At 45.1% G+C, this 10,520-nt stretch overlaps 1 protein-coding gene across 2 annotated transcripts; it reads left to right on the top strand.

The window, feature by feature from the left end:
• The first annotated feature begins 575 nt into the window (after window positions 1-575).
• Window positions 576-10,520, top strand: gemin4 (gem (nuclear organelle) associated protein 4). Of its 2 annotated transcripts, none has more exons than XM_080210791.1 (3): window positions 576-611; window positions 2,740-2,839; window positions 6,511-10,520. In XM_080210791.1, the coding sequence occupies exons 2-3, from the start codon at window positions 2,830-2,832 to the stop codon at window positions 9,777-9,779; spliced, it is 3,279 nt and encodes a 1,092-aa protein (XP_080066917.1). In that variant the 5' UTR covers window positions 576-611; window positions 2,740-2,829; the 3' UTR covers window positions 9,780-10,520. The 2 variants fall into 2 exon arrangements, with proteins under 2 accessions (XP_080066917.1, XP_080066916.1); XM_080210790.1 differs by lacking the exon at window positions 576-611 and adding an exon at window positions 620-694.

Below are 10,520 nucleotides of genomic sequence, written 5' to 3'. Positions count from 1 at the left end.
TTACTGTGAAAATCCCCTAGTCACCACACTCCAGCGCCTGTTCGAGTACACTGAGAGAGAATTTAGTATGGCCAATCCAACCTAAGCAGCATGGCTTTCAGACAGTGGGAAGAAACCGGAGCACCCAGAGGAAACAGCACACAGACATGGGGAGAACGTGCAAACTCCACACAGAAAGTGACCCACGCTGGGAATCGACCTCAGCTCCTTGGCGCTGTGAGGCAGCAGTGCTGACCACTGTGTCACCGTGCCACCCCTGGTTAAAACATGGGGCAGCATTAGAGGAGCGCAGATACGCTGGGACATTTTAAAAAGGGGCGGGGGGAAATTGATAATTTCAGTCAGATTCTGGAATAATCTCAAGGGCTTGCTTCTTGTCTGTATTAGTGTGTTGAGGAGGGGGTTGCTTTACAAGTCGTTCGCACGCTTGTAGAGGAAGGCTCAGGCTCAGTTGCAGTGGCAGGGAGTTTAGTCAGCCTGCCTAGGGGGCAGCAGCGGTGGCGGTGCTGGGCTGGTTCAGCGTTGTTAGGCGGGAGGTGGTTTCCTGTGCGCTGAGATCTCCTTGACTGTCTGTGGTCGGAGTGTGAGTGAGTGAGGCTGGTGGGAGGGAGGTGAGTGATGGAGAGGGACCTGGGGGAGGCTACAAACCCAGCTCGGGGCTTAGAGGCCTTGATTAAGCTGTGCAGGATTCCAGGTTATATATTTGGTTGAGATTATGTGTTTACGTTTTGGTTAAGTTACCCCCAGGAGCACATTTTATTTCAAAACTTAAAATTTACCTAATATCTTTATACTGTAAGCATGGCTTTAGTTAAGTTATTTGCTAATTTATAATATGGTTTAAAAAAGCATGAAATTTTAGCATGCAGCATGGTGGATTTATTCATGCTTTCAATATGATAGGAATTTTTAAAAATCTCTTAGAGCAAGGTACAATTAATAGTGGAAGTTATTTATTTGCTGCAGTTATATTGTGGTGTGCTGACTGTAGTGTCTCAAGGCATGGCCTAGTGACATAAAAGCAACTTTCTAAGCCTTTTAGCTTTGAGAAAGGGTCATCTGCACTCGAAACATCAGCTCTTTTCTCCTTATGGATGTAGCCAGACCTGCTGAGATTTTCCAGCATTTTCCCTTATGGCCTAGTGGTGTTATCACTATATAATTAATCCAGAAACTCAGCTAATGTTCTGGGGACTCAGGTTCGAATCCCGCCACAGCAAATGGTGGAATTCAATAAAAAAAATCAGGAATTAAGAATCTGCTGATCACCGTGGAATCATTGTCGATTGTCGGAAAAATCCATCTGGTTCACTAATGTCCTTTAGGGAAGGAAATCAGCTGTCCTTTCCTGGTCTGCCCTACCTGTGCCTCCAGAGCCACAGCAATGTGGTTGACTCACAACTGCCTTCCAAGGGCAACTAGAGATGGGCAATAAATGTTGGCTAGCCAGTGACACTTGGTAGAGTCCGTGTTAATTGGGGTCTGACTGTCTGCAAGTTGTAGTTAGTGTGGAGCTGTCTGCATGAGAGATTTTCTTTAAAAAAAAACTCAGAAAATGCTGGAAACATTCAGCAGGTGCTCAGCTTCTGTAGAGAGAAAAATGAGAGTTCAATTTTACAGGCGGGCAAACTACTGCCATAACTGGGAGATGTCAGGGAGTGCGAGACAGGAAGAGCAAGATGAAGGGAAAAATATGGGATGGAAGGCAGGAGTAGTTTCAATGATCAAAGTTATAATGGTGCAAGACAAAAGGAGATGGTAAAGGAACAAGTACAGAAACACAAGATGTGCCTGGAGGAGGTCTAAGTCAGAATGGCAAAATCATCCCCAAATCATTTGCTGGCTGAAAGAAAAAGGGGAAAATGTTAATGATTTGCAATCGTTCAACTTAATATTGAGTCTGGAAAATTGCAAGTTGTTTACTTGAAAGATGTGATATTGTTTCTGAAACTTCATTGGAACACTGCAGCAGACCCGAGACAGAGTGTGGGGTGGACAGGTAATTGGAGGTTCAGGCCCTGCACATTGAACGGAGGTGTTGCAGAAAGACGGCGCGTTTGCTCTCCCCAAAGTAGACCGCATTATGAGCCGTGAATACTGAAAGGCAAGATCGCTGCTTCATCCGGAAGGAATATTTGGGATCTTGGACGGGAAAAGGGAAGATGCAAATGGGCAGGTGTTGTGTCTTCTGGGCTTGCATGAGAGGATGCAATAGGAAGGGGTGAAGGTGCTGGGGATGATTGAGGAGTGGAGCAGGAGGGTTGCAGAAGGAATGGTCCCTTTGGAATATTGAAAGGGTGGGGGGGGGAGATGTGTTGGTGTTGGCATCACTCTGGCGATGGCATGGGATGGTGGATTGAATGCGGAGACTGTTGTGGAAAGTGAAGACAAAGGGAATTCTGTTATTACTTCCAGGGGTCTGTGCATTTTTGAATTGCAGTTTTTTGCTAGGCTGGAGTGGAACTGCGGTTGGTGCAAGATGTTCCTTTAGTGAAGATTTAGCCCTGGCTGGCTTAGAACGGTTGAAACTAGACACTTCAGTCATGCTGCCACCTGAGTATTCATGTTATGCTTAAAGAAAAAAGCTTTGTTTTGATGTAAGAGTCATTGTAACTGCCCCTCTTAACTGCTGCCAAATTTTATACAAAATAGAATTGTCCTTTCTGGGGGACTGAGATTCTTTACAAATGGATTTGTAAAAATATCATTAAAAAGCTTTATCTTTATTTCTTTTTAAAGGTTTTGCAGTCTCTGACAATATGGTTTCCAATTCCAATTGTCAGACCAAACCCTCAAGAATTGCATAGTGTGGGAAAATAATCTTGAAAAATGAGTTGGGGTAAGTTTATTTATTTTTTTATTGACATATTTGGTATCAGAACTCCACTGCAGCATAAATTGAGCAGGAGACGCCTCTGCTGCAGGGCCAGGTTTGCCTGTTGCAGAAATCAATTTAAGTTGGGATGGCATGGTGGCACAGTGGTTAACACTGCTGCCTCACAACGCCAGGGACCCAGGTTCAATTCCTGGCTTGGTTCACTGTCTATGCAGAATCTGCATATTCTCCCCATGTCTGCCCCAGTTTCCTCTGGGTGCTCTGGTTTCCTCCCACAGTCTGTAAAACGTGCTGGTTGGGTGCATTAGCCATGCTAAATTCTCCCTCAGTGCACCCGAACAGGTGCTAGATTGTGGCAACTAGAGGATTTTCACAGTAACTTCATTGCAGCGTTAATGTAAACCTACCTGTGACACTAATGAATAAACTTTAAAGTTATGTCCATTTACAGGAGACAACCACACTCTCTAGTAAGTAAAAGCAAAAATACTGTAGATGCTAGAAATGTGAAATAAGATCAGAAGGTGAAGGATAATCTCGGGTCTGGCAGCATGTATGGAGAGAGAACAGAGTTAATGTTTCGAGTCCAAATGACCCTTCCCCACTGAGTGAACCCATCAAAAGTAGTTAGTTACTAAACTTGCTGTTTAAATACTTCTGGCTGATTAACATGGGGAAAATAGCTGAATTTTGTTCTTTATGTTAAAACAAAGTATGTTTTCCTTCATTCGTGGGTCATAAGCGTTGCTGGCTGGCCTGCATTATTGCCCATCCCTAGTCAACCTTGAGAAAGTGGTGGTGAGCTGCCTTCTTGAACCGCTGCAGTCCATGTGCTGTGGGTCGACATTAGGGAGGGAAGATTTTCACCCAGCGACTTCAAAGGAATGGTGATACAGTTGTCTTCAAAGTATGTTGGTTAGTGTATTTCTGGATTATTGAATCCATAGAATCCCTATACTGCAGAAGGAGGCCATTTGGCCCATTGAGCCTGAAGCCAGACCCTACCCCTGCAACCCCATGTATTTACCCTGCAAATCTCCCTGACACTAAGAGGCAATTTAGCATGGCCAATCCACCTGGCCTATAAATCTTTGGAGTGTGGGAGGAAACCAGTGGAAACCGTGCACTGAGAGAATGCGCAAACTCTGCACACAGTGACCGAAGGCTGGAATGGAACCGAGCCCTTGGCGATGTGAGGCAGCAGTGCTAACCGCTGTGCCGCCCTTATTGTGCCTGGTGAAGTAAATGGAGGAGAATGAACAGAAATGTATAGTAATATTGCCCTCTGTGTCAGGAATTTGACCAAGGATCAAATTGAAGGTCATGTGTTGTTGTGCCACTAAGATTCGAGTACGAAATGATGAATCACTAGATATTATGTGAGCTGGGTGTTATTATCGAGACATTCAGGACTGTAATGTGAATATATGTTGTTGCAGACAAAGTTATTTTGTTCATCTTTTTCCTTTGTTTTCTTTTCCTGGGTGCAGTTATAGGAATATTCATGCCCCTTCAATGCCCCCTCTTAAAGACTCTTGCAACAACAACTTGCATTTATATGGCGCTGCCTTTAAAGTAATAAAATGCCCAAAGGTGTTTCATACAGGTGTTATCAGCAAAATCTGACATCGAGCTTCACTTTCATATGGCATGTTCCTTCCTGTGTTTGTGATCTCTGCTAATATTTATCCCTCATGTCTGCCTCATGGTGCCAGGGACCTAGGTTCGATTCCCAGCTTGGGTCAATGTCTGTGTGGAGTCTGCATGTTCTCCCCATATCTGCATGGGTTTCCTCCGGTTTCTTCCCACAGTCCGAAAGACATGCTGGTTAGGTGCATCGGCCTTGCTAAATTCTCCCCCACTGTACCCAAACAGGCGCCCGAGTGTGCTGATTAGGGGATTTTCACAGTGACTTCATTGCAGTATTAATGTAAGCCTTAATTGTGACACTAATAAATAAACTTTAAAAATTCTGCTCCTACAACACTGGCATGCATATCCCTCCCTCTGCTGCACTATCAATTGTTGGTGCTTCAGCCATATATTCCTTCATTGTCCCTAAATTGCCTCTTAGTGTCAGGGGGAATAGCAGGGTAAATACATGGGATCACAGGGATAGGGCCTGGGTAAGATTGATGTTGGTGCAGGCTCAATAGGCTAAATGGTCTCCTTCTGCACTGTATGGATTCTATGTTCTATATACATCACCAAACCTGCCTGTTGCCAGCTCCATAATATCGCCTGACTTTGCTCTTCAGCTCACCTGTGGAAACCCACATCTGTGCCTTTGTCACATTTAAAATTTACTGCTCCAGTGCTTTCTTGGTCATTGTCCCATCTTCACTCCACATAAGCTTGAGTTTATCCAAAACTCTCTTGCCCATATCCTAACTTGCACCACGTCTTTGTTCAACCCTCACTGAAATTACGTTGGCTCTTGTCCTGATAGCACCTCAATGACAAGCGCATGGGTAGCGTCTTTAACATAATAAAATTTACGGAATTGTCACTGAACTAGCAATCCAGAAACCCAAGGTCGTGCACTGTTTGAATTCCACTATGGCAGATGCTGGAATTTGAATACAATAAAAAGAAAATGGAGTTACAAATCATTAAGTTCTGGAATTAAAATTGTTGTAAAAACCCATCTGAGTTCACTAATGTCCTTTAGGGAAGGAAATCTGCCACTCTTTCCTGGCCTGGCCTGCATGTGACTCCAGAGCCACAGCAATGTGAATATCTCAAACCACTTAGTCCAAGGGTAATTAGGTATGGGCTATAAATGCTGGCCAGCCAGTGACATTCACATCCTATGTAAACTGAAACCAGCAAAGAAAAAAGAAAACAGAATGGGAGTCGAGATTACAGCCTGGAATTGTCAAGCCTGTTAAGTGCCTCATTGAAAGATGAGGTGTTGTTAGAGTGAAAGTCACTGGACTTGCAGGAGGCCGGAGTCAAGTTATTTTTGTTCATCCGTGTGACATTAAAGATTGCCTGGTTTTAAAGTGTGGAGGGAAGTTGTTTGGGAAGGATTGTCCACCTAAAATGGCAGTTGTCTGAATTTCTGTTCATTTAAATGGATGGATGGGAAAATGTGGCAACAGTATTATGGCCTTGCAGCCCTCCCCTCTGCTCTGTGCACAGGCATTCTCTCACATCATGTCCACTAACCGGAAGGCTTGCCTTTCGTTTTGTGCTCAAATTGTAAGTTCCTTCCTCACAAAAAGTGCCCCACTTGTCAGCATCCACTGAGAGCTGAAAGCTCTGGCCAAAGCAAAATGCTGCAGATGCTGGAAATCTGAGATAAAAATTACCTCCTGAACGGAAACAGAAAATGCTGGAAAAACTCGGCAGGTCTGACAGCATCTGCGGAGAGAGAATAGAGCCAACGTTTCAAAACTCGAAAGGTCAGCTCTGTTCTCTCTCCACAGGTACTGTCGGACCTGTTTTCCAGCATCCTCAGTAATTGGGCCTTGATATCTCTCGATATGGCTCAGTGTGTCTGAGAACGTTCCTGTAAAGCACCACGGACTTCTTACAGTATTAAAGGTGCTATGTAAATGCAAGGTGTAATTAAAATGTGTTTTAATTATTATTTGGTTTTTGTGGTGAAAATTTCTTAAGAATTTTGGTTTTATACAATTGGAAGTTATTCACATTTCTGGTCTTTTCAGGATCCTGGATTTGTTGCGAAAAGGTGGCCGTTCTGCATGGTGGCTTTCTGTTGGCCAAGGAGCAAAGTCAGCACAAAACACTTTTGGAAATGAAGAAATCGGAATGGGCGACCTTAGGGAAGCCTATTGTCGGCGCAGTGCGTGAGATCTGTGCTGCAAATTCTGACACGGCACAAGATCTCACGCAGACCAAGCAGTGGCAGAGGAAAGTGCTCGCTTTTGTATGGGCAAAGCTACTGAACTCCAACGGAAGTGGGACTAATATTAAGGAAGAGCGAGATTCAGATGCCGAAAGTGACAGAAGGTGGAAGGAAGACCTCTTCTTTTCAGTGGAGAGCATGATCCCGGAGATAAATCGCACGGTTTTATTTGAGCTGGTGAAGTCGTTGGGGGCTTCAGAAGTCTTTGTTGAGCTGCTTTTGACACTGCCGTCAGACCTATGCCACCTGGAAATGACTCGTTTCGTCGACCATGTTCTTGACGGCACCTCTGATGATGACGTGGCTATCTTCCTGGATGTGTGGTGGGAACTGATGAAACAAAATGAAGGACAAAGGGATGAAGTTGTTCAAACATTTGGAGAGGAGGTGAAAAAATACCTGGCACGTGCGCCTGATGAGATCTATCACATGTCCAAGAGACTCAAATTAGATCCTGACGCCTCTCCTCCGTTACATTCAGAGAGCTTGTCTGGATCTTCGAGCAACCTGTCCATTCCTTCTCTCCTACTAGATGGTCTTAAGAGATTAGGAAGTCATATAAACCCTTACATTTATAAGTGCTCTGCCCTAGCAAAGCTATCAGACACAATTTACAATTCGGTGCTTTCTGACAATCAGGTTGAATTGCCCGTAGAGGAATATTTGGAGAAATTTTCCAAACTGATTGCATTAGGCAACCCCTTACTGCAAGGGTTTCCAGTGGCAGAAAGTTTAATCAGGCACATGAAGGAGACAGAGAGGGAGCTGAGAATCTATTGTCGAAAGTCTGCATTCAGGCTGCTACCGGAAGCACTGACTTCAGGGATCGAGACGCTTGCTGATCTTTTCCAAGCCTGGGCGCCTGTCCTTCAAACTGAGCCCGAGAGTGGCACCGACCTTCAGAAGAGAAGTCTCACTATCTACAGAACGGCGCAGAGTTTGAAATGCTTAAGTGAAATCTGTCCAGTGCTTCAAAATTCCACATTAGTATCTCAGGAGGCAAAGAAAAGTCTGTCTGATTTCCTCCTGAATTCAACCCCCTTTATGCAAAAGATTGCTACCAATGTGCCATTAGCTGATGCTGCTGCCACAGATAAAGTTAAGTTTTATGTTGCTATGACCATAATTGATGGAAGAATGGAACGATATGCAGAGATCTGTAAAATATTTGCATCAAGTCCTGCTTGGGCTTTTTCTGAGGATAGCTGGCTCAGTTGTCTTGAAAGGAACAGAGATGTTTTTCATGACACTGATTTAGTATTGAGGCTAGCTGGAACACTTAAAGATGCGTCAACTTGTCGAGTCAACAAAACGCCGAAGGTCAAACGATTGATGAAAGTGGTTTTGGGTTGCCTGTCCGCCCTCTCAATCCCTGACAAAAATAAGGCACTTTTGGGAGTCCTGTCCTCCTATGGGAGCAAGGGCCTCTGTCGCGATGGGGGTGATTTCAAAGCTTGCTTTGAAGAGGAGGTGAACATGGTGTTCAATTCCCTCACGCAAGGTGAGGCAGCGAACAACATTGAGAAAGTGGTGACTGCCGTGGTGAGAGTTGCTTTCTTGAACCCGGAAGCCACCCTGCAGAAGACATGCCACTTGGCCGCAGTGAATCTGGGTGCCCATAAACTTCTTGCTCAGATCCTGAAGAACCTGCCAGCGCTGTCTTTTGTGGACAACCAGTCTTCAGATGGGCTGAGCATCTTGGCCAGGTGTCTCCTGGAAGCTGCTTGGGACAAGTTTGCCACCACCAAGGAGGAAAATCAGTTTCTCGAGTTCCTGACCTCTCTCATGGAACCAGGGGAAAAAATTGATGAGGAACCCCGGAGATCTCTCCTCCAGCCTGCCGATGCTGTAAAGATATTTGTCCTTCCCTATCTGATGGAAAGCAATCCTGGGATTGAGTTTCCTCTCAAAGTCCTAAACAGTGCCCTGAAGTTGCCAGTGACTGACGATGGCACCAGGGAACACTGGCTACTTGCCTGCTGTCCATTTCCTCTCATTTTTGCCCTTTCTCAGCTCCTGGACCGCTGCATCTTGTGTTGGGAAGACAGCAACAAAACATCTAACCACATTTCTATAGACACAAAAGGTCTTCTAATTGAGACATTAGACATGGTTTGTACTGTTGTTGAGCAGATAATGTCTGTAAATCCAGAGACCTGGTCAACGTCTATTTCCTGGTTGTACAGAAAGACTGAACGATTGGACTGGACTGTGCGCCTGTGGCTAAAGAGCATCTTTGGGGGCCATTTTAAGTACGAGGTGCCCGCCACGTTGTTTGAGGTGTGTGACCTCTCCGACGATGGCTGGTCAGCGCTTAACCTTCCGCAGTATGGTCCAGGCACCGGGCTGCTGGCGTGGATGGAATGTTGTTGCATCTCGACCCACATGACGGAGCAGATGCTGTCCTATCTAACGATTGATGCTAAAAGCGTGGAGGAGGTCAACATGTTCAGTAAAGGTTTTCTCATTGCACTGATCCAGGTCCTGCCCTGGTGCAGCTCCAGCGAATGGAGACGTCTCAACCACGTGGCCAAGAACCTGCTGCAGCGCGAATTGCTTCACGTGCCATATACTCTGGAGTATGTTCATTACATGCCGCTGCTGAACCTCCGACCTTTTGCACACCACCTGCAGTTCTCTCAGCTTTTGCTGCGGGCTTTTCAGCTGATCTGCAGCTGCAGCTGCTCCGATTGGCTTTCGACGGCAGGATGGAAGTATGCAGCGAGGCAGTGCGCCGCGAGTATGTCGGACATTTTGGAGTCTGTCCAGTGCAAACTCAAAGGAGCTCAGAATCCAGACTGCAGTCAGGAGGCCACTTTTGTCATCATGCAGCTCTTCTGCCACGTCATTCACATCATGGTAATGATGCCCAGTGGCACCTCTGAGTCCCTGTATTACGTATCCTTGGAGCTGCTTTCCCAGTACGAGACCCTGACGGCAGCCAACACCTCCACCTGTGCGTTACTGAGCAAAGTCGATGAAAAGCACTTCCTCCACTCCATCGCCGAGAATCTAACTAATGAAGAGCAGCGTTCTGTACTCCTGCAGAAAATCAGCAAAATCTGTTGAGTAGTTGTCTCCTCGACATGCTGGTGTTTAATGTTGCAGGAGTTTTTATATCATAAGGACAAGGCAATTATTATTTTGAAATACCCTAGTGCTGCTATGAGAAATTGTTCTATTCTGACCTATGCAGGCCTTCAGAGACAGTAAAGACTCAGTCACCTGAGCTATTGCCAGATAACTATCTCAGTAATGAGTTGGTATCTGGGCTTAAACTGAAACTGAATAGCCTTTCGGCCTGTTGGCTAAAATCAAACGTCAACTCAAGCCCAAGATGGGGTGTAGTGCCTCACCTTATCAGCTTGGATCTTGTTGGTCTCTCTTGTAGGGACCATGAACTGGGTCCAACTGGATGTTGAGTTTTGGTTTTTGGATGCAGCAAGGAATGGATTTGGGTTTTGTCCGGTCTGCTCTGAGCATTGGCTCTGTAACTTCGACAGTAGAGTAAAAAAATTTTAAAAATGTGGAGTTGTCTACAATAATGGCCTGGATCTCAAATTAAAATGATAAAGCCTTTAGAATGGAGTGTACGGAATATGAGTAAGTATTGTATCTCTCGAGACTGTAACTAAATCTTTTTTAGATTAATTTCTTTATGTTGCCTTTTTGAGGTCTGTATGCTGCAAGACTTCTGTTGCAGGGAAACACAGACCCCAGGAGGTGTGTCTGAAAGCTCAGTGTTCCCTCGGCTTTATTTCTGTTCCTCCACCTGTAATTAGAGGCTTTTACAGACATTAAAAATCTTCA

This window comes from Carcharhinus amblyrhynchos, chromosome 23 (genome assembly GCF_965287045.1).
Source record: "Carcharhinus amblyrhynchos chromosome 23, sCarAmb.v2.hapA, whole genome shotgun sequence".
Lineage (NCBI taxonomy): Eukaryota > Metazoa > Chordata > Chondrichthyes > Carcharhiniformes > Carcharhinidae > Carcharhinus > Carcharhinus amblyrhynchos.
The sequence above is the reverse complement of the archived record's forward strand: the minus strand, read 5'-3'. Positions and strand labels throughout refer to the sequence as shown.